Source organism: Hyperolius riggenbachi, chromosome 2, assembly GCF_040937935.1.
Source record: "Hyperolius riggenbachi isolate aHypRig1 chromosome 2, aHypRig1.pri, whole genome shotgun sequence".
Lineage (NCBI taxonomy): Eukaryota > Metazoa > Chordata > Amphibia > Anura > Hyperoliidae > Hyperolius > Hyperolius riggenbachi.
This window is the reverse complement of record NC_090647.1, coordinates 75,625,964-75,646,318: the sequence shown is the minus strand read 5'-3', so window position 1 is coordinate 75,646,318 and position 20,355 is coordinate 75,625,964. Positions and strand designations below refer to the sequence as shown.

The window sequence follows — 20,355 nt, the reverse complement described above, 5'->3', positions numbered from 1 at the left end:
ACTTGAGCCATAGGGAAACATGAACATTACCTTGCATGTTCAGTTGTAACTGACAGCAGCTGATATATAACTGACAGCAACTGATATATTTCAGTTCTGACAAAATTCTTGTCAGAATTGGAAGGGATCACTGTAAGAAGACAATGGTGAGCTTCTCAGGGGAACTGATGGCGAGGTAAGTATGTAATATTCATTTGCAGCTACAGCATGTGTTTATTTTAAATAATTTTACTCAGTTCAGGTTCCCTTTAAGTAATAATGTTGTTAAATCCAACACTTATAAGGGTTGAGTCTTGAAGCAGCGTTAGGCTGTAATACCTGGTTTTATGCACATATGACTGCACTTACACCATCTATAATTCCTAAGTGTTTTCCCTTTAAAAAAAAGTTAACCTTGAAGTTAGAAAATTTACTTCAGGTTTGATACTTTCCTGAGTTGAGGGAAGGCTCTGGATAGAGCTTTCCCATTCCCTCATCCGGCCTGTTGTTCCAGCTTTGTTGACCAGTAAAGCTATTCGATCTGGTTGGTAGCTCTTTGGAACTACTTGCTCCTGACCATAAGACGCACTTAGGTTAAGAAGACAAAAACCAAGGAAAAAAATATATACTAAACCTGGTGCATCCATGGTGAAGGGGCATCTTGACAATTATTCCCCCTTTGTACCTCATGCCCCCTTGGACCTCTTGTGTCTCCCTGTGTCCCACTCTGTCCCCCTTGTATCTGCCTCTGTCCCCCTTGTTTTCTCCTCTATGCCTCTTAGTGTCTCCCTTGTGTCCTCTGTTTGTCCCCCTGTGTCCTCCTCTGCATAGGCACAGTACAGGGAGTCTCAGACATTGCAGCGGGTTGGGGGCTCATATTGGGAGGTGTTTACAAGTCAGGAACTCCCTGCATTTGGACTATAAGACGCATTGACTTTTTCCCCCCACTTTTGGGGGAGAAAAAGTGAGTCTTTGTCAGGCTTGTCTGGTCACCTGCTATGAGTCAGACTGTATGCCCATATGACTGACCTATAGACCAGCTCTAACGCCTGCGGAAACTCCTGCCTAATACAAACTACAATACCCTGCAGGCAGATGTAGCATACAAACTGACAGACAGCAATCACCAAACACAGCAATGAGCTATGCAAACACAGTATAATTAATAGTCACCTGAGGCCTATGGGCTGAGGCAATCCAGATGATGGCAAGATAGCAGGCTGTGGCTGAAGTATAATCACTAGACAGATGCATGGTCAATAACAGGCCAGAGTCAGTGCAGGCACAGTTCATGGAAGTCCTTTTACAAGCAGGGGTCAGTCCAGGCAGCAGTCAGGGGAATCCAGGTACTAGCTGAGTCGGCAACGGGTAATCCAATAGAGAAGCGTGGTCAGGTACAGGCAGAGGTCGGCAATGAAAAGGCAATCTGAAAGAAGCTTAGTCAAGAGACAGACACAAGTCAGCAGCAAGACAGGCATCTTGGTGTGAGCACAGTCTCAGCAACAGCTTCCATCTGAAAATGGCACCTGTGAATAATGGCGCACGGTGTTGCCGCTAATCCGTTTGCCGCTTATCGCTATTTAACGTTAAAGCCTTATTCTTATTTAGCATTAAAGCCTTATCGTTATTTAGCGTTAACACACAGAACCCTCTCTGTACCTATCCCTAACCCTAAGACCCCCCCCCCCCCGGTGATGCCTAACCCTAACCACCCTCCCTGGTGGGGCCTAACCCTAACCACCCCCTGGTGGTGTATATTGTACTGTATACCTAACCCTACTCTCACACAGAACTCTCCCTGTACCTATCCCTAACCCTAAGACCCCCCTGGTGGTGTATATTGTACTGTATAACTAACCCTACTCTCACACAGAACCCTCCCTGTATCTAACCCTAAGACCCCCCTGGTGGTGCCTAACCCTAACCACCCCCCTGGTGATGCCTAACCCTAAGACCCCCCTGGTGGTGTATATTGTACTGTATACCTAACCCTACTCTCACACAGAACCCTCCCTGTACCTATCTCTAACCCTAAGACCCCCCTGATGGTGCCTAACCCTAACCACCCCCCTGGTGGTGCCTAACCCTGAGACCCCCCTGGTGGTGTATATAGTACTGTATACCTAACCCTACTCTCACACGGAACCCTCCCTATACCTATCCCTAACCCTAAGACCCCCCTGATGGTGCCTAACCCTAAGACCCCCCTGGTGGTGCCTAACCCTAGCCACCCCCCTGGTGGTGCCTAAACATAAAACCCCGCCTGGTGGTGCCTAACCCTAACCACCCCCCCTGGTGGTGCCTAACCCTAAGACCCCCCCTGGTGGTGCCTAACCCTAACTACCCCCCTGGTGGTGCCTAACCCTAAGACCCCCCCTGGTGGTGCCTAACCCTAAGACCCCCCTGGTGGTGCCTAACCCTAAGACCCCCCCCTGGTGGTGCCTAACCCTAACCACCCCCCTGGTGGTGCCTAACCCTAAGACCCCCCTGGTGGTGCCTGCCAAACCCTAATGCTGGGAATACACGTTTCGTTTTTGCCTTCGTTTAAACCTTCATTTCGATTGGGCCTTTTGTCCTTTTCGATCCCGAAATAATCGACCGTACGGTTAATATCACCACCCACGGTTTCGTTTTTTTTTTTCGATTCTGATGGTTTCGTTTTTCCAATGATCGAAGGCTGCAAAGAAACGAAACGTAGTACAGGGACGGACGGCATAAACGAATATATAATCGATCTGAACAGCCATCAAGCCTACCAATGGCTCGATTAGATGGATAAAGAGAGATAATATCAAACATGTTCGATCACTAGTCGTTCGTTTTTGGGGTCTATTAATCGAAACTATAATGAGATTATGACTATTTTCACATACGTTTTCAACACTCGATCCGTTTACCGAACGAATCGAAGGCTAAAACGAAGGCAAAAACGAAACGTGTATTCCCAGCATAAGACCCCCCTGGTGGTGCCTAACCCTAAGACCCCCCCCTGGTGGTGCCTAACCCTAAGACCCCCCCTGGTGGTGCCTAACCCTAAGACCCCCCCAGTGCCTAACCCTAACCTTGACAGTGTTACATTAAATCCATTCACCGTTTTGCAGTTAAATAACGTCTGCAGTTTGGCTTATGTAGGGCGCTATTGATAAATAACGTTAGTGTGTGCCACTATTGATAAATAACGTTAGTGTGTGCCACTATTGATAAATAATGTTAGTGTGTGCCGTTTTTATTCTTTTTTCCCTGTGCGCCATTATTATGCAGTACTAACGATAAATAGCGATAAGCGTATCTTTTTAATGCGGCGCCATTTTTATGCATAGGCGCTGTGCGCCATTATTCACTGATCCCCAGCAACAAGCCCAGCATAGGCTATCACGGGCAATGACAGAGGGCGCTCACCTTTCATTTATACAAGGACTAACCAATCAGAAAGTAAAGGAATCCAAAGTAACCAATCAACAGATATCGTGTTAGCAGAGAGGCTGACTCGCAATGCACACACGTGGTTAATGTTTACAGCGGCGGCTCGCGTACTGAGAGCACGTCCATCGCTTATCCAATGGGGGTTGAGCGCCATGCGCGCCAGGGACGTCACAGACAGGCCGAGACCCAGAGGCTTTCGCCTCAGTGTGGGTCTTGGCATTCCACCGCCATGAGCGGCCACCGGATCTTACAGTCTTATAGTCCAAAAAATACAGTACTTATTTTGTCCTACTCCTCAGTGCTCATATTGAACAAGTGAATATGATGGTTGCTTTGTAAGTTTGTGGCTCTTGTTAGGCTTTAGGCATGAAGCTTCTTGAACAGTGACTAAATCACTACTTCTTCCTGCTGCATTCAGCATAACCTGAGCAGTAGTTGGAACAGACCATCCACATGTGCTCTCTAGGATTCAGTGAATGAGGAGGTTGTTAGTCTGGGTACTCCTGCATGTGCCCCAGGTTCATAGAAAAGCACTGCATTCATAAAAGGCACCATTATTGTCCGCTGAATACATGCATCAGATTGAGGCAGTAGGGGTAAAGAAAAAACGCCCTGACAGCTGTTTTGCAGAAGATTACCGCTTCGTCAGAGTGCTAGGCTTCTGATGAAGCAGTAACCTACTGCAAGACAGCTACCAGGCATTTTTTCTTCACCCCTCTGCCTAACCTGATGTATGTATCCAGCTGACAATATCGGTGCTCTTTATGAATGCAGTGCCTCTTTCTCTTCTCTATTTAGAATCAATTTGTACTTCCCAGAGTGCACCCAACCATATGCATTGAAAAATGGGAGGCTGGACTAGGGCTTCAAGGCTATTACTTGGTTTGGCCCAAACCTTTATTAATGCCTGATGTGTTGCATATTTCCTTAGCCTATTCAGTAAGAAGTCCTTGGGCAAGACTCCCTAACACTGCTACAGCTTATATAGCACGCCCTAGTGGCTGCAGCTCTGCCGTTTTGAGTCCACCGTGAGAAAATCGCGATATGAGGCTGGGTTCACACTGTATATTGGTGTCAGAGGTGCGGTGCGGCAACTGCGCCGCACCACACAGCCAACAAATAGGCCTTTGGGGAATACCGCGTTACTATGCGGTATTCCCCTTCTGGCATCCGGCCAAACAGGAAGTGATGCTTGCTTGCGGTCACTTCCTGTTTTAGAAATACGGAAGTGCACGGAAGCGTATTGTAAAAATACACTTACGCGCATGCATGTCGCAACGCCGCTGCACCGCCGCCACCATAGACTTGCATGACTTCCGTTCCGCCGCACATAGGCACAGATACACGTGGTAACGTAGTTTTGGAAGCGCGTCAAATTGAGCACGTCCAGTGCACCGCAGGTAATATGAAAACACCTATAGACTTTCAGCGCCCGTGTAAAAGGGCCCCAAATGTTCTGTGTTGCGTGTGTTTCTACTAATCAGGAGTTAGGGATGTTTTTACCTAGACTCATGAGTTACAGTTGGTAAAGAATTCTATTTACTTATAGGATTAATGGCTACATTTATTATATCCTGGGTTCTTTGATACTTCAACAGACATTTCTATAGATGATCTTCCTGAAGCATCAACAACAAAAGGTGGTCTGCAGGGCAAGGATGGGAAGCAGATCCCTCTGGAGAGTATCTATGTGAAAGCTCGGCTCATGGATCTGGCTGCTCAGGTACCTGTGACTGTGACACATGCCTCTTCCTAGAGGCCACCATCCATTCTCCTCCACTTACTGCACATCCTTCTCCTACAGGTGATCATCTTCCAGACCTACAAGAACCATTCTCTCATCCCAATAGAAGCCAAGTATGTGTTTCCTCTGGACAGCACTGCAGCTGTGTGCGGGTTTGAAGCCTTTATCAATGGGAAGCACATTGTAGGAAAGGTAAACTAAATGGGTGTGTTGAGATGAATGAGTTCTCCCAAGAACATTAGGACAGATTTACAGAGGTGTAGCTAGGGTTTATAGCACCGCCTACGGACCCTTGCAGTGTGCACTGTGCCGGAAAATGGGCATGAACATGAAACAGAATGTGGAGGTGGTCATGGGTGGAGTCTCTCCCTCTTGGGGGAGAGCGGTACTCAATGTGACTGAAGCCTCATACGCATGTATGAGACATGTGGCCCCTGACTGTACGCTGCAGTTTGCTGCAGCACGCAGCATAATCCCTATAGCCATGATGATGAGGAGAGGAGGGCTGGAAGGAGGTGGGGAGTGGGTGGAGAGTAGGAGGGGTAGATCTGCCCCTTTCCTTGCTGTTTCTTTCACAGGCGCTGCAGAGATCATGAGGCATTAGGGGACAGTGTGTTGCGGGGCTGCAGGTTTGTGGTCTGCAAGGGCATATACCTAAGCTACAGTGCCCCGGGACGGATGTGCCCCCTTGCCCACCCGTAGCTACGCCTTTGCAGATTTACCTTTATACACTTAACAACATAAGGGCATATTGACCAAGAGACAGATTGCTCTCTGATCGGAAATAGATATCTGTTGCCTGCCCATACAACGCAGACCGATTCCCAATCGATTTTAGCATGAAATCTCTTGGGAATTGGCCTTGTGACGCTGCATCCACCACCTCTGGGCTGTACCCCCAATGTAAAATGTGCCCCATGCAGTGTACTTTACCTGTTGTGCCCGCTGCTGGCTCCGTGCTCCGTCCACATACAGTCGCCCCACGTGGTTGGCTGCATTACATGGGCGTGAGTGTTACGTCACACACACACCCACATATACGCCGGCAACCACGTTGGGCGTGTCGATGGAGGATAGAGCCAGTAGCGCATACTGACAGGTAAAGTATACTGCATAGGGCACCGGGGGGCACATTTACACATTATGGGGGACAGCCTGGGAGTTCAGTCACATTCATTGCTCGTCTTGATATCGCACGCCATTTCCGCCGCACACCCGATTGAGCATGTCGGCCCCACATCTTTCAGCACTGATACATGCGACCAGTTTCAGCCTAAAATTGTTTATATCGTCCATCTGGGATGCTCTTGACGACACCCCAATTTTCATCAAATTCTGATAATCAAATCGGATGGGTGATCGGCCGCCAAGTAGCCTGATGGATGGCCACCTTTATAGATGGTCACCAGCAGGGCCGGCGCTATAAGTAAGGCAAAATGGGCAATTGCCCGCAGACCCGAGAGTCCCTGGGGGCCCCCTTTGCCAATGCGAGACAACTTTGGTGTGTCCTGCGGGCCGTGACAGCTGCCGGATGCTTTGCCCGGCAGACGCTTCCTCACTGCGTGTGGCCCAGCCCTGGACTGGATGGCGATGTGTGCAGGAGGTGAATGACGCTAGTCGGGGAAGAGCCGACGCTATATACATAGCTGATTCCTCCTCCTATTGGTGGTGGTGGCAACAGCGTCCTGGTCTCCGTGGTAACCTGGCTGGCTGCGTGTGTTAGACGCAGCCAGACGTAGCGCAGCGCTCGCCCCCCCATGTGACTCAGGCGTGTGCGTCCATGCCTGCGAGGAGAACACTTGTCGTTGCTGACTGAACCGCACCCAGGGGAGAATCGGATGTGCCTGTTGTCTGTGTTTTGGTGAGTCTGGGCTGTGTGGCTCAACTGGCTGTCTCACCGCTCTAGTGGGGGGTGGATAGGAGTGTTCTTGAACCCTGGCTGCCAACCATGTAAATGGGGGAGGGATGGTGTTTGGATTTCAAGCCTGCCCTGCATATCCCTTGAAGTGATGGGGGGTTGCATTCACCCTAAAATTGATGTGGGTAGGGTTTTTTTTTGGGGGGGGGGGGGGCTTGCTATCTTTACTTGGGAAACTACCTACAGCAGCACAGTGATAGGGTGGGGTGGTGGTGGTGGGTGGCCGGGAGGGCCCCGAGATACTTTTGTCCCAGGGCCCCATTGGATCTAGAACCGGCCCTGGTCACCAGATGCGACAATCAGATAGATCCCTCTCAGTTCAAGTGTGATCAGAGAGCGATTGAAACCTTCCACATACTAGCCATAGAATTTTTTAATAGATTTCAGCATGAAATCTATAAATCAGCATCAATCAGGCTGGCAGGTCAGAGCATCGATATCTAGCAGATTTGACCAGAGTGATTGACTCTGCCAGAAATCGACATGAAAAATCAATAAGCGTATGGCCAAGGAAAACTAGAGTAAAACCAATGCAAAAATGATTATGGGCCCTTCCACACTGAAAATCACACGGATTTTAACTAGTTTTCACCGCGATTATGTATTCGATTGGTGGGCGCAATTATAATTCCAGGCCTGTAAAAAATAAATAAATAAATAAGCTGTGGGAAGTTTTTCAAATGGAAGATCACAAAACAAATTGCATAGCACCACGTTTGCTATCAAATTTGCATGCACTCCCATTTATTTAAAGAGTACTTGAGGTCAAAATGACAGAGCCTGGGGTTAAATACATAACTGTCCTTATGTCTTTGGGGCTCAAGAGATTCTACACCCGCTTCCTTGGTAGTGCAGCAGCAGCCATGTTTCTGGAGACTGCTGAAGTTCTTCAGAGATCTCTGCCTGCGAGGTCACAGCCCGCCCCCAAGTCCGGGAGCCGTGGCCACACAGGTGGATGTGGCCTGATCCTTGGCAGACAGTTTAAAAAAAAAATCGGCAGGGCTCATCTCTGAGGGTGGGCGGAGCGAGGGAAGATGTCAGGACAGGTGGGTATTTAAGCCCCACCCCCTCCGTCATTTAGACAGAGACTGTCATAACATTTTGACCTCAAGTACTCTTTATATCTAATCGCAAACCCAGGAAACTGCATCAGGCAGGCACTATGCTTTCGCAATTGGGTTAAAAATGGACCACACCAATCTGTACAGGGCACTGTACAGATTGCACAGTGTAAGAGGGCTTTTTGGTCCATTGTAGCCCTTTACACACTCCAATGAGTTCTGGTTCACCATGAGCTTGCTGGGTAGTCTGTAATGCTGGCAATACACGGTTAGTTTCTGCCGTGCGTTTCTGCGCTCGATCGTTTTTGCCACTCGATTTTCTTATCTTCCGCTCGCTTTTCTTATCTTTTTTTCCATTCACTTCTATCAGAAATCGAGCAGAGAAAGTATGAACAGGAGATCGGACATGACGGAAATTATCTATCAAACCATCTAAACACCTAAAAAACGAACCGTGTATTCCAAGCATAACTCTGGGTGTTTCAAGTCCTACATTAATCCATGCCATGCACTGATGAGGATCAATCAATCTGAAACAGTCTGTATGCATGTTGGATTAGTGTGGCTCTGTAAGCTGACACTTATTTGCATTGCAGTGGATCAAGTGTGTTTAGCCCACAGGGACAACAATGAGCAATTTGCATATTTCAGCAGTGATGCACTGGGAGAAATCTCGGAGCTCGCTTCAACCTGAATTATTGCAAATCCTTTCTGTTTTAAAGTGTACCAGAGCTCATGGACCTAAAAAGATTTATACATACTTGCGGCTTCCTCCAGCCCAATAAGCTCCGATCGCTCCCACGCCGCCGTCCTCCGCTGCCCGCAGCTTCGGGAACCAGGTCCCGTCACTTCCGCTAGTCGGAGCCAGTCTGGCGTAAGAGAAGTGCGCCCTATAGGTATCTCTCCAGCAGCTGCTGGAGAGATACGCAAAGAGCGCACTTCTCCTCCTTAGACTGGAGCCAACTGATGGAAGTCGGGGGACCCGGTACTGGCGCTGCAGAACACTGAGGACGGTGGCGTGGGAGCGACCGGAGCTTATTGGGCTGGAGGAAGCCGCAGATATGTATAAATCTTTTTAGGTCCCTGAGCCCTGAGTCCCTTTAACAAAGCAAATTTTTGTTTTCCAATCTGTACAGAGCACTTCGGTTACTATGCCCTTGCCATCGGCAAAACACTTGCACTTTTAAAATCAGATCAAATCGTAGGCAGTATAGAAGGGCCCATTAAGGTCACTTCTCAGTAACTCCCCCAACTTTGCACTTTCTTTGCACCAGCCTTTCTCGAATTCTTGCAACAGTTTTGATAAATATGTCCCGTATTTCCTTTCAGTATCCTGACCAAAGTAAATGTTTCCACAGGTGAAAGAAAAACAAGAGGCCCATCGGGAGTACAGGAGCGCCATCAGCGAGGGCCATGGGGCGTATCTCATGGACCAAGATGCACCTGTGAGTAGTTTCCTTGTCAAAACAGTTTTATATACATTTTTTTCCATTTGAAATATTGCATGTTTTGGTTATTTCATAGTTGTACATGGAAAAAAAACATGCAATAAGCTGCTCTGCGGATTCTTCCAGGACGTCTTCACGGTGAGCGTTGGGAATTTACCTGCCGGGGCCACCGTTATCATTAAGATCACCTACGTCACCGAACTGGTTTCTTACTATTCCATTGTCAGCTTCCTTATTCCTGGCACTGTGGCTTCATGGCAAGAGGATCAGGCACTGAGGGAAAACACTCAGGTCAGTGCAGGTTTCACTGATTATATTGTGGTCGGTAGTCGGGATATGTTTTGAAGAGCCGTCAGATAGGTAGCACAGATTTAAAGATTTTATTATATTTTATTATTATAGCACCATCATCTTCCGCAGCGCTGTACATAGTACAAAACTAGTAGTGTGGAGCATAGATATATGAGGCGGTAAAAATTCTGTACAATCAAGACCTCTAGCAACACAAGTACAAATACAGACATTGTTGGTGTTAAGTATTAGACATCATTAATATTGGTACATGTACATATGTTAAACTACAGCAGAAGAAGAAACACTAGGAGGAAGCCCCTAAGAAGTCCATGCCCTTGCCAGTTTACAATCTAGAGGGTAGTCATACCTCCCAACATTTTGAGATCAAAGAGAGGGACACTTAAGCCACACCCCTGTCACACCCCTAATCACGCCCTCGGCACACCCGTAGTCATGCATACTATAAAGATTTCATAAGAAAAATATGTTGTTTTATATCCTGGTTTATTTTCCTTCATATTAACATTTCAAAATGAGAAATATATCAATTTAAAGGATGGGTGTCGATTAGGCACATTTGTCAATAGAAAAATACACACAGAGGCGGGACAAGGTCCTCCAGCACCCAAGGCTGAGACACCAAAGTGCGCCCCTCCATCCCTCCCACCCCAGCCGTTACACACTGATTGCTATTAGACTAAGAGGCGCCCTAGGGCCCCCAACCTCCCCAACACCTTAATATCTAGTTATCTGGCTTGCAGTCACTGCTATGTATCCACTTTTCTTATTTCTTTCTGCTTCAAACACAATTAGGAATGACAGCTGAATGAATTGTGCGCCCCCTCCTACACTGCGCCCTGAGGCTGGAGCCTCTCCAGCCTATGCCTCGGCCCGGCCCTGAATACACATACTTACACAGATCTGTACATCAGTCCAGAAAAATGGACAAAGGAGGGAGAAAGAGGGACAGGGTACTCAAAGAGGGACTGTCCTGCCAAAATAGGGACAGTTGGGATCTGTGAGGGTAGTGGGTTGGAGACATTAGGGGAGGAGACATAGGAGTTAGCAGACGAGGCAACAAGTTTCCAATGCTGCCTAAAGTTTCTATTTAAATCAAAAGAGTACCCAGACAGTTATTTACGTCAGCAGATTTAGCATTTCTTTTTCTTAGTACTTACATGTCTTCTTAGTGCTTTCATTTTTTCTTAGTGCTTACAGTTTCCACAGTGTTTTAAGAGTACATTGAACAGGTCATGTCACTAACTGATGCACAGAATTCCTCTCAGTTTGCCCTACCATAGCCTTAGACTGATGCCCCTGCCATTGTCTAGGGTTTGAAGGAAACCCGTGCAAACACAAACATGGACGACTGCTCTTGCACGGCCTGTCAGTCGCCGTGAGCGTTCTGGGCATGCCCAGTTCATTCTTTTTCGCAAATTGAGCAAGTGCAGAATGCTCATAGCAATGGGTGCACGATCAAGACGAGCCTGGGGAGGGCCATGCAAGAGCAGTTGGCCACAACTCTTGACCGGGTTGCGCAGGTTATGGAGCCGCCAGCGGGAGAATGGAGGGGACCCAGAGGATGGCGAGGAACCTTATGGACTATGGGGGGTTGGAAGAAGCCCCAGGTAAGTTCAGTATTGCATTTTTGTTTCGTCAGTTCAGGTTCTCTTTTGTTAGTTTAGTGCAGTCATTGTTTTAGCATCTGGGCCTTGTATGGTTCTTAATATAGGAAAAACAGTACCGTGCTTAGTTATACCACACTATTCAGTATTCAAATCTATGTAGTTTATCTAACTGCTACTGTATAGCTGTTAGGCTTGGTGGTGTATTCTCCACAGTCAGCATGCAACACATAAGCTGACGTGAAGGAGGTACACACACCAGCACAAGGAATCAGGATATCCCCAGTTTAGTGGAGGAGAGGACTGACTCCAATAGGAGATTGTGGCACACAGAGCCGGTGCAGATCCGAACAGCCACAACAATACTTCGTGATAACGTCTCAGCGCAAAGTAGCGCTGAGCGCATAAACCAGAACTGAGGAGATCAGGACAGGTAAACAGAATGAACACTTGCTTAACTAGCCACTACTTAGTGACAGCAAGCGTCCACAACAAGACAGACTGGAATGAGGCAGCCAATGCGATTGCAGCGATGGCGTGCTTCACAAAGACAGGACAGGATAGTCAGGAAATAAGAGGATCAAGATAGATGAACGTAACACCGACAAATATACAATAAGTATGTTTTCCTAGCGTATACAATTACAGCTATCAATGAAACTATTTGTAAAATGCAAACAGGGAAAGCGGGTTGGCACTATGGTGCGGCAAGTGAGCTTCGATAGTGCAAGCAGGTACCCTGGATAAACAGCTGAGCGTGCTCTGGTGGACAGGCAAACATATGTGGCACAAGAAGCAAAAGACAGGAGAGACCGGCACTGCAAGCAAGCTGTGTTTTAATCTTGATCCATGTAAACAGTGAGTGTGCACATAGGCAACAGCGGCACAAAAATCTTGCACAATAAAAGCATATAGTTGGATACAGGGTACCTGAAGGTGCAGTGGGTGCTGGGTGGTCAAGCCTGACGGCCGTTTCGCGCACGTCTGCGCATCTACGGTGGCAGCCTCCGTAGATGCGCAGACGTGCGCGAAACGGCCGTCAGGCTTGACCACCCAGCACCCACCGCACCTTCAGGTACCCTGTATCCAACTATATGCTTTTATTGTGCAAGATTTTTGTGCCGCTGTTGCCTATGGCCACACTCACTGTTTACATGGATCAAGATTAAAACACAGCTTGCTTGCAGTGCCGGTCTCTCCTGTCTTTTGCTTCTTGTGCCACAAACTATTTGTAACGTCTGACTAACATATGTATATATCGGCAATGAACCGATATATGACATAAGCAGGACACTGACTAGGACTGGAGCAATACAGGGAACAGGACTCAGAAGGATTCGCTATCTCTTCGCAGGGATGAACGCAATCCACAAACAGAACCAGGGGCAGGATAACTAACTCAGCACGGGTGATCACGATACGCGCAAACTACCAAAACTTGCTGGAAAGCTGACTAACTGAACACAGGATATAAACAGTTCGTGTACGTATACATCAGCGACACTGATGTATCAACGTAACACGAATACAAGGAAAATAACAAAACGTGCAAGTATGCGTATATATTGGCGATGAACCAATATATGACACAAGACAAGCAAAGTAACAACTTCTAGAAACAAGAGCAGAACTAGGAGGACTCGCTGAGCCCTTCGCAAGAGTCAGCGCAGTCCACACAGACTAGGAACGAGGTGGGAGCCGCACAGAGTAACAGACAGAATCTGAGACTATGGTAGCCCATGGAGCATTGCAGGAAGCAGTTCTTTATACTGAGGTCATCCAATGGGAGCAGACATGCAGATTCCCACACAAGTGAATGGTAATTAATCACAGGCTGACAGCAGGAAAAGGCAGACAATGATATGCAGCCTGCAGGAAAGGGATTGCCACTCCATTGCAGCAGACAATGTTTGTTTTCACAAAAGCATATTAAACTGTCATTAACTTTAGAGCGACTGCAGATGGAATCAGCAACTAGTTTAAGTGCAAACCAAACTATGCAAGCAAATGCATGTAATGACATCAGAACTGCTTGGGTTGCAATACCACTGCAGCCAGCAGTAAACGCTGCAGAAGCGATCGTGACAAAAGCTATAGCATCTTTATTTTACCATCTATTATTTGTGTAAAGTTACAGCTGTTTATTCCCTTAGTAATCATTTTTGTTTTCTACAGGACACTGTAGCAAAAGTGGGCATTCACAGTGACAAGGCAGCACAGGGGTAAGTGGCATCATAAGGAAAGGAAACTAAAGAGAACCATCTCGAGTTTTTATTTCCCTTTTAATGCATCCCAAAATTTTGTTCGCTTTAGCTGCAGCGGCTTGGCATTGAGTACGATTATTTAACTTGTTGTCGATGAGTACTCCTAAGTCCTTCTCCAAGTTTGATGTTCCCAACTGTATCCCATTTATTTTGTATGGTGCTAGACCATTGGTACGACCAAAATGCATGACTTTACATTTGTCAACATTGAATTTCATCTGCCATGTATGTGCCCATATAGCCATCCTATCCAGATCCTGTTGCAATATGACACTATCTTCCTGAGAGTTGATGATTCTGCACAATTTTGTATCATCTGCAAAAATAGCAACATTGCTCACTACTGCATCTACTAGGTCATTAATAAATAAATTGAAGAGCACTGGACCCAGTACAGACCCCTGTGGGACCCCACTGCTAACAGTCTCCCATTTTGAGTATGATCCATTGACCACAACTCTTTGTTTTCTGTCCATTAGCCAGTTCCCTATCCATGCACACAAACTCTTCCCCAGTCCTTGCATCCTCAACTTTTGCACCAGACTTCTGTGGGGAACAGTGTCGAAGGCCTTTGCAAAGTCCAAGTATATCACATCTACAGCATTCCCAATATCCATATTAGCATTCACTACCTCATAAAAGCTGAGCATGTTAGTCAAACAGGACCTGTCTTTAGTAAACCCATGTTGATGCTGAGAAATAAGATTATTTTCTACTATGAAGTCATGTATAGTATCTCTTAGTAACCCCTCAAATAGTTTGCATACAACTGATGTTAAGCTTACAGGTCTATAATTTCCTGGATCAGATTTTTTGCCCTTCTTAAATAATGGGAAAACGTGGGCTGTACGCCAATCCACTGGGACTCTGCTAGTTGCAAGAGAGTCACAAAAGATAAGATAAAGGGGCTTAGCTATAACTGAACTTAATTCTCTTAGGACCCGAGGATGCATGCCATCCGGGCCAGGTGCCTTGTCTATTTTTAATTTATTTAGTCTTGCCTATACTTCTTCCTGCGTTAAGTATTTAATATTACAGTTAGAAGATTGAGACTCTTCTGCCTCTGTAATTTGCAACAGTGCTGTTTCCTTTGTGAAGACAGAAGCAAAGAAAGCATTTAATAACTCTGCCTTACCTTGGTCGTCCACCATTGAGTTCCCACCCTCATCCTTTAGGATTCCTATACAGTCAACCTTTCTTTTTTTAGAGTTGATGTACTTGTAAAACTTTTTTGGGTTAGATTTGATATCCCTAGCGATTTGATTTTCAGCTTCGATCTTTGCCAGCCTAATTTCTTTTTTACAATTTTTATTGCACTCCTTATAATTGCTTAGTGCAGCCTCAGTCCCCTCCTATCGATTTTTACAAAGGTTTACATTATTAATAATAATAATAAATGGAGTTAAGATTGCCCTGAACTCACTTCTTGTCCTTGTTTCAGGTCTTTTCACCTTGATATGTCCATTGAGATGCCTAGAAAAATTGAATCTCTTTATTGTTCAACTCACAAACTGAAAATCAAAGTAAGTTATAGACTACAACTATCAGGTGTCTTCTAACTCAGGGGTCCCCAACCTTTTTAAGCCCGGGGCCCACTATCCCGACCAAACTTTTCTCTGGGGCCCCCCGGGGGGAGGCGTGGTTAGTGGCGGCGGCAGCCCCCCTCTCTTTCCTGATTTTGAGTGTAGTATATAGGTAAGTAGGTACCTAGGTATAGTTGCCCCCAGTATAGATTGCTAACACAGTTGCCCCTGTATAAGGACTATAGTTGCCTCAGTATAGTTAGTTAGGTAGTGTGGTTACCCCAATATAGTTAGTATAGTTACCCCAGTATAGTTAGTACAGTTACCCCAGTATAGCAAGTACAGTTACCCCAGTATAGTTAGTACAGTTACCACAGTATAGCAAGTACAGTTACCACAGTATAGCTAGTACAGTTACCACAGTATAGCAAGTACAGTTGCCACAGTATAGCAAGTACAGTTAGGCCAGTATAGCAAGTACAGTTAGCCCAGTATAGCAAGTACAGTTAGGCCAGTATAGCAAGTACAGTTAGCCCAGTATAGCAAGTATAGTTAGCCCAGTATAGCAAGTACAGTTAGCCCAGTATAGCAAGTATAGTTAGCCCAGTATAGCAAGTACAGTTAGCCCAGTATACCTAGTACAGTTAGCCCAGTGTAGCCAGTACAGTTAGCCCAGTAGTTACCCCAGTATAGCTGCACCAGTGTAGCTAGCAGAGGTGCCCTCTCCCCCCCGCGGCCGCCGCTCCTGTCACCTTATGAGCAGGCGGCCGCTTCCTTCCTTATATTCCTTCAGCCGCGGCTCTCCTCTTCGCAGCATGTCGTATTACGGCAGCCCTTCCTGCGCGGCTGCTGTAAGGAGGGAAGGAGGTGGGGTAGTGGCTTCCTGTAGCGGCGATACGCATCACCGTTACTATGGGAACCGCTGTCCCGTCTCCCTTGGCTCCTTACAGCAGCCGTGCAGGAAGGGCTGCTGTAATACGACATGCTGCGAAGAGGAGAGCCGAGGCTGAAGGAATATAAGGAAGGAAGAGGCCGCCCGCTCATAAGGTGACAGGAGCGGCGGCCGCGGGGGGAGAGGGAGAAGCCGCGGCCCCCCAGAAATCTGCCCAAGGACCCCCAGGGGGCCACGGCCCCCAGGTTGGGGACCCATGTTCTAACTGGAGTCTGTAGGTCAGATGTTAAATTACTTAAAGCAAATCTTGTCATTCCAACTTTGGTGGCCTGGTTCCAGCTCTGTCCCTCGTTCTAATTCGCCGCCTCCAGGAGCCCTTGGAAGTCTTTGGAAGCACTCATGTGCTTGAGCGCTCTCAAAGACAGTTGGCTCTGTACTGCGCATGCGGGAGCATGCACTTGAGTGTGTTCACGCATGCGCAGTACTGAGCCATTTGTTTTTGGGTTCGCTCAAGGACACGAGTGCTCCCAAAGCCTTCAGAAAGCTCGTGGAAGTGTATTCCACCAGTTGGCCAAATAGCTCTAACGGTGAGGACAGGGAAGGCTCAATAGGACCAATTGCAATGGTGAAATTCACTGTGAACGGGGAAATTCTAAGACCCTTTAGAAAGCCACCAAGCCCACCCACCCCCCCTCATTTACTGGGACACAGAACTTTGTTCTCTCCCTACTGACTTGTCCTTGTCCTGGTGAATGGAAATTTCTTCTTTCACTTATTGTTATTTACATAAAAAGCATCACTATAGATGCTGTAAAAAGTCCAGTACTGGAAATGGACCGAAGGGCGGTTCCACACTGAACCTGATTTCCTTTGCTTTGTTTTAGTGATCCATTTTGTATTGCAAAACACAAGAACATTGGGCGTATGGTGGAAATCACATGGGGATGTTCACATTGCAAAAGCGCTGCATGCTCCATTGTTTGCTCTCTGGTAGTAAATATAGGTTACATACATTAGCGCCACCCGGTCACTTTGGTGTAGGATAAGCCGGATTAAGGCTCACACTGCTGCCGCTCAAATTAAAGGCACCGCTAATTACTATTCTCCCTCTAAGTCGTAGTAACTTGGAGGAAGAAGTCATTCAGGGTCCAGCGATCCCCATCACTCGAATTACACTGCTGTGCAGCCATAGACATAATAACATTATGTCTATGGTGGCGCCCAGGTCAGGCGCAGTGTGGGGAGAGCATGCACCAAAATGACCTGCCCCAATAAATATAGGACCGCAGGGAACTGCTATACAGTTTTCCTGCAATCCAGCAATATAGGATTTTTTTCCCTCTTCCAAAACAGCAAGTGTGGATTCCCATGATGCATCACTCGCAAATATGCAAATAATATTATTAATGTCCTTACAGAGCTGTAATGAAGTAAAGGCTCATATGCCTCATGTTTGCTTATATTGTGTTAATGGAAGAATCATTGATTTCTTTCCTTATTAGAAAACAGACTGCAAAGCTGTAGTCCGCGTGGAGGAAGGCAGCTCCCTGACAGACCAAGGCTTTTCTTTGACAGTATCTTTAGAAAATGCTTATATTCCAAGAATGTGGGTTGAGACTCACCCAGACAAAGACAGTGAGGTAAGACCTGGAATCAGCATTGCCATTCTGTGTCAGTATTGGTATAGATAATGGATGTGCTCCTCATTTTACCCTAAAACAGGCATGGGCAAACTTGGCCCTCCAGCTGTTGAGGAACTACAAGTCCCACAATGCATTACAGGAGTCTGACAGCCACAGTCATGACTCATAAAGGCAAATGCATTGTGGGATTTGTAGTTCCTTAACAGCTGGAGGGCCAAGTTCGCCCATGCCTGCCCTAAAAGAATGATGAAATTGGTAAGATAGTCATTATTTATATCCATTTTTTGAAAGTAGCAGCAAAGCACTTACCTAGTTGTCAGATACTGGAGAGCTATAGTCAGGGGCGTAGCAATAGGGGTTGCAAAGGTTGCGACCGCATCGGAGCCCTTGGGCCAGAGGGGCCCCGAAGGGCCCTCCCTCAACTACAGTATTAGCTCTCTATTGATCCTGTGCTCATAATAATCACTTCAATAGATACAGTGGCGTGAAAAACTATTTGCCCCCTTCCTGATTTCTTATTCTTTTGCATGTTTGTCACACTTAAATGTTTCTGCTCATCAAAAACCGTTAACTATTAGTCAAAGATAACATAATTGAACACAAAATGCAGTTTTAAATGATGGTTTTTATTATTTAGTGAGAAAAAAACCTCAAAACCTACATGGCCCTGTGTGAAAAAGAATTTGCCCCCTGAACCTAATAACTGGTTGGGCCACCCTTAGCAGCAATAACTGCAATCAAGTGTTTGCGATAACTTGCAACGAGTCTTTTACAGCGTTCTGGAGGACTTTTGGCCCACTTATCTTTGCAGAATTGTTGTAATTCAGCTTTATTTGAGGGTTTTCTAGCATGAACCGCCTTTTTAAGGTCATGCCACAACATCTCAATAGGATTCAGGTCAGGACTTTGACTAGGCCACTCCAAAGTCTTCATTTTGTTTTTCTTCAGCCATTCAGAGGTAGATTTGCTGGTGTGTTTTGGGTCATTGTCCTGCTGCAGCACCCAAGATCGCTTCAGCTTGAGTTGACAAACAGATGGCCGGACATTCTCCTTCAGGATTTTTTGGTAGACAGTAGAATTCATGGTTCCATCTATCACAGCAAGCCTTCCAGGTCCTGAAGCAGCAAAACAACCCCAGACCATCACACTACCACCACCATATTTTACTGTTGGTATGATGTTCTTTTGCTGAAATGCTGTGTTACTTCTACGCCAGATGTAACGGGACACGTACCCTCCAAAAAGTTCAACTTTTGTCTCGTCGGTCCACAAGGTATTTTCCCAAAAGTCTTGGCAATCATTGAGATGGTTTTTTTTTTAGCAAAATTGAGACGAGCCTTAATGTTCTTTTTGCTTAAAAGTGGTTTGCGCCTTGGATATCTGCCATGCAGGCCATTTTTGCCCAGTCTCTTTCTTATGGTGGAGTCGTGAACACTGACCTTAATTGAGGCAAGTGAGGCCTGCAGTTCTTTAGATGTTGTCCTGGGGTCTTTTGTGGCCTCTCGGATGAGTTTTCTCTGCGCTCTTGGGGTAATTTTGGTCGGCCGGCCACTCCTGGGAAGGTTCATCACTGTTCCATGTTTTTGCCATTTGTGGATAATGGCTCTCAATGTGGTTCGCTGGAGTCCCAAAGCTTTAGAAATGGTTTTATAACCTTTACCAGACTGATAGTCCTTAATTACAGTACTTTTGTTCTCATTTGTTCCTGAATTTCTTTGGATCTTGGCATGATGTCTAGCTTTTGAGGTGCTTTTGGTCTACTTCTCTGTGTCAGATAGCTCCTATTTAAGTGATTTCTTGATTGAAACAGGTGTGGCAGTAATCAGGCCTGGGGGTGACCACAGAAATTGAACTCAGGTGTGATAAACCACAGTTAAATTATTTTTAAACAAGGGGGGGCAATCACTTTTTCACACAGGGCCATGTAGATTTGGAGTTTTTTTTTCTCACTAAATAATAAAAACCATCATTTAAAACTGCATTTTGTGTTCAATTATTATTATTATTATTATTATTTAGTATTTATATAGCGCCGACATATTACGCAGCGCTGTACAGTGTATATATATATATATCATCTCACTAACTGTCCCTCAAAGGAGCTCACAATCTAATCCCTACCATTGCCATATGTCTATATTATGTAGTGTAAGTACTGTAGTCTAGGGCCAATTTTTAGGGTGAGCCAATTAACTTATCTGTATGTTTTTGGAATGTGGGAGGAAACCGGAGTGCCCGGAGGAAACCCACGCAGACACGGAGAGACCATACAAACTCTTTGCAGATAGTGCCCTGGCTGGGATTCGAACCAGGGACCCAGCGCTGCAAGGCGAGAGAGCTAACCACTACGCCACCGTGCTGCCCAGCTGTCATCTTTGACTAATAGTTAACGGTTTTTGATGAGCAGAAACATTTAAGTGTGACAAACATGCAAAAAAATAAGAAATCAGGAAGGGGGCAAATAGTTTTTCACACCAGTGTACTTTGAATAGTGGTAATCATTAACAAGCTGTTCCCCCATCCCCTTCTTGCACCTCTGAC

General features: G+C 46.3%; 1 protein-coding gene across 6 annotated transcripts in view; it reads left to right on the top strand.

Moving 5' to 3' along the window:
- Positions 1-20,355, top strand: part of LOC137545556 (protein mono-ADP-ribosyltransferase PARP4-like) — a 168,535-nt gene that overhangs the window by 53,670 nt on the left and 94,510 nt on the right. For all 6 annotated transcript variants that reach the window (XR_011026055.1, XR_011026054.1, XM_068266922.1 and 3 more), the window contains exons 15-21: positions 5,001-5,125; positions 5,207-5,338; positions 9,484-9,570; positions 9,700-9,864; positions 13,668-13,714; positions 15,198-15,279; positions 17,674-17,811. Coding sequence is in view for 4 of the 6 variants with exons in the window: in XM_068266922.1 (XP_068123023.1) it covers positions 5,001-5,125; positions 5,207-5,338; positions 9,484-9,570; positions 9,700-9,864; positions 13,668-13,714; positions 15,198-15,279; positions 17,674-17,811 (776 nt within the window). In the remaining 2 variants the exon portion in view is untranslated. The remainder of the gene's footprint in view (positions 1-5,000; positions 5,126-5,206; positions 5,339-9,483; positions 9,571-9,699; positions 9,865-13,667; positions 13,715-15,197; positions 15,280-17,673; positions 17,812-20,355) is intronic.